The sequence below is a fragment of the Temnothorax curvispinosus genome, unplaced genomic scaffold, assembly GCF_003070985.1.
Source record: "Temnothorax curvispinosus isolate PA1 unplaced genomic scaffold, ASM307098v1 QBEX01001372.1, whole genome shotgun sequence".
Taxonomy (NCBI): Eukaryota; Metazoa; Arthropoda; class Insecta; order Hymenoptera; family Formicidae; genus Temnothorax; species Temnothorax curvispinosus.
In genome coordinates this window covers 1-3,293 of record NW_020211152.1, presented here as the reverse complement: position 1 = coordinate 3,293, position 3,293 = coordinate 1, and the positions used below count along the sequence as shown (strand labels likewise).

General features: G+C 30.7%; 1 protein-coding gene across 1 annotated transcript; it reads right to left on the bottom strand.

Annotated features, from left to right (window-relative positions):
- Window positions 1-97: 97 nt before the first annotated feature.
- Window positions 98-3,161, bottom strand: LOC112463152 (fatty acid synthase-like; the record flags this gene model as incomplete). The annotated part of the gene is made up of 4 exons (XM_025029350.1): window positions 98-342; window positions 1,588-1,881; window positions 2,059-2,477; window positions 2,930-3,161. Coding segments are annotated over 4 exons (1,161 nt in total), but the record flags the coding sequence as incomplete, so codon positions are not given.
- Between the last annotated feature and the right edge of the window lie 132 nt (window positions 3,162-3,293).

Here is a 3,293-nt window from a genome sequence, read left to right as displayed (position 1 = left end):
AAGAATATGTTATAATCATAATCGTAATACTCCATATTTGTATATACATTCTGTATATTTATAAATCCTATAACTTAAAATTCTTCTTTGTTGAATGTACATTTAAAATATTTCATAATAATATAATTACTTACTCATCCCAAACCATTGAGATCCTAATCCAGAAAATATAAAACAAATCGGTCTTCTGATATATGGAGTATGTTCTATTTTATTAATTGTATTATGAGATATTTCAGACCCAGTTATCATGTATCCTCTGTAAGGATGACCTTCTATATCATCATTATGAATATGATGTAGCAGAGATATAAACTCAGCATCTATTGGTCGATTTCGCACCTGCATTCAGTGACAAGAATGTACATCTTATAATTCTTGGAATAACTTTATACCAAAAAGGACGATAATATTATTTTATTTTGCAGTAATTTACTTTAGCAATTATTAAATGCATTATTATTACTTAATATATTAAACAAATATGTATGTAATACATTGACTTTTCTTTTTTGTGCAAATTCGAAATAATTTCGAAAGCGATTATGTACGCAAATATCTTCTTAGACACTATATAAATATACGTGTGTAGAGAAGACCGAGGCAAACTCAACACGATTTTTTCAAAGACAATTTTCAACAATTAATTAAAATTTTCAAGCAAATTCAATGGTACACATTTAAATAATGTTTCTTTAGGTACAAAATTGTTTAAGGAAGTTTTACTGTACGTCGCTTAGTTTTGCCCCCAGGAAAGGAAAAATGACGCAAATACAAATTTTCAAATTGGTAATAAATGTCGAGGCAAACTCGACACTTTGCCTGATCAATACAACTTGATCTAAAACTTAATTTTTTATTGTCTAAAACTAAAAAATTGTTTATCGTGTATTTAGAAAGTACAAAAATTTGGAATTAAGTAAACATTCATTGGAAATAATGAGCACAAAAATTGTTAAACTTTTAATTATTCTCATTTAAACTCATATCTGAAAAACAATTTATGCAAATAAATTCGCGAACGGATGTGCACACACATTTGTCATAAGCCATATGACTGCATGACAAGCATCGTTTGTTATTGGGAGCCGATGAAACAACGTAGTGTCGACTTTGCCCCAAAAGTCGTTTTTTATTTTTGTCACTCCAAAAACATCAAAATTTTGAAAATATGCAAAAACTATTACCGGATTTGTATAGAGCATCAAATTTTTCATCAAAATTACTTACATATAGATCCGCAAGAGTAAAGTTCGATGAAAGAGTAGAAATTTTTAAGAGATCAAAAAAATTACTTTTTACCATCAAAAACGCTTATGTCGCGTTAAAAATTACACCATAACTCAGAATGTCACCAAATTCCATTGATACTGGCACATAAAGACGCATTTACAGTAGGAAAGGCAAGTTTCTACAATAGATTTAAATTGGCAAAAAGCCTAGTGTCAAGTTTGCCCCGATGTCGAGTTTGCCCCGGTCTCCCTTATATTTAATTGTTAAGTTTGTTATATTTATATGATAATACAAAGCTAATGTAAAAAATTATTTCTAAAATAAATGAAATAATCCATTATAACATTTGCTTACATCATCTAAGATGATTTTAACTGATTCTTCCGTACGTCCAGACACAGCTACAAGCCTAGGTAAATCATCATTTGGAGCTCCATTGTTAATTTTTTGTTTAGGATTTGATTTTAATAATATGTGGCTATTAGATCCTCCAAATCCATAAGTATTGATACCTACATAACCACCCTCCCATTCTGTTGGTTCAGTGACGATCTTTATTCTTCCTTCGATAATAGCAGTTAACTCTTTTCGCGGACGCTTGAAGTGTATAGTAGGCGTAATTATACCAGTTTCCATCGCTGATAATACCTTTAAGAAACCACATCTTTTTATTAGCAGTAATTATAATTATAGTATTTATTTTATAAATATATTATATAGGTACATATGTACCTATATTTAATTATAATGATGTAAAGAAATATAAAGTGCTATAATCACACTTTAAGCATAAATCAATGGTAAATCATTTTATTACAAATGTACCTTTGCGATTTGACAAAGGCCACTAGCGGGTTCGGAATGTCCAAGATTCGATTTTACCGAGCCCATTAATAAAGCAGTGTTTCTTTTAGCGCATAAAGCCTGGTCAATAGCCATAACTTCTACGGGATCACCGGCAAGGGTACCAGTTGTATGGGCCTCTACGTAAGATAACTCATTGGGCGAGATTTCACATTCCTTATAAAATTCACTCAACAATATTTTTTGCTTTTCGACCGATGGAAAGGTAACACCTTCTACTTTAAAACCATCGCAATTTATTTTACCATATACGAGGGTTGCATATATTCTTTTTGCATTTCTTGCCTTTTGCAGATATACTACCGCGACCGTATCACTACGCATATATCCGGAACCTTCCTCGTCAAAGGGTTTACAGTAACCATCAGAAGATAAAACCCCTAGAAGGAAATTAATTCATGTTATTAAATAAAGTTCTTTAAGCTTCGATTCAATATCTAAATGTAAAGATAGAGAGGAAGCATAGGCTTATTGAACGTTATAGACAAAGAGTGTGATTGTTTTACAGAACACGTTATTGGATAAACAGAAACGTAAAATAATAACATAATCTTAATATAATTCACACACAACAAGAGTTTGTCGATTTCGATCAATTTAAAATACGAGGTCATTCTCGTCCGATATTGACGTGGAAATTGCTCAGATATATCGTATTAATATAACAAAAGAACGACATATGATCAATGATTAACTGAATCAATGATTATTTAAAATCTGAAATTTGCGTAAAAATGGAAATAAATGAGATATAAATAAACATATCAAAAAATGTTTATGATCCATACACAATATATAATACGCCATATAATAAGATATAATAAATACATACCTAGATGGTAAAAGTGAAATTGTACAAGAGGATGGAGGCATAGATGAGCGGAAGCGATAATGGCCGCGTCGCACTCTCCGGACTGAATCAGCTTGTAAGCTTTCACTATAGCATTGTTACTTGAACTACATGCAGTATCAATATTATGCGATTGTCCAATAACGCCAAGCCAGTAAGAAATTTGATTGGCCATGAGAGAAATGTCGCATGCAATCATAGGTAATCCAGCAAACTAATCACAATACATGTTTCTGAATATACTTAGAGTATTAAAATGTATAAATAATAAGTTAACGTATATTTTTAAAACTGCTTACAAATTTATTGTATATAATTTATCTATACTTCTTATACAGTAAGGAAA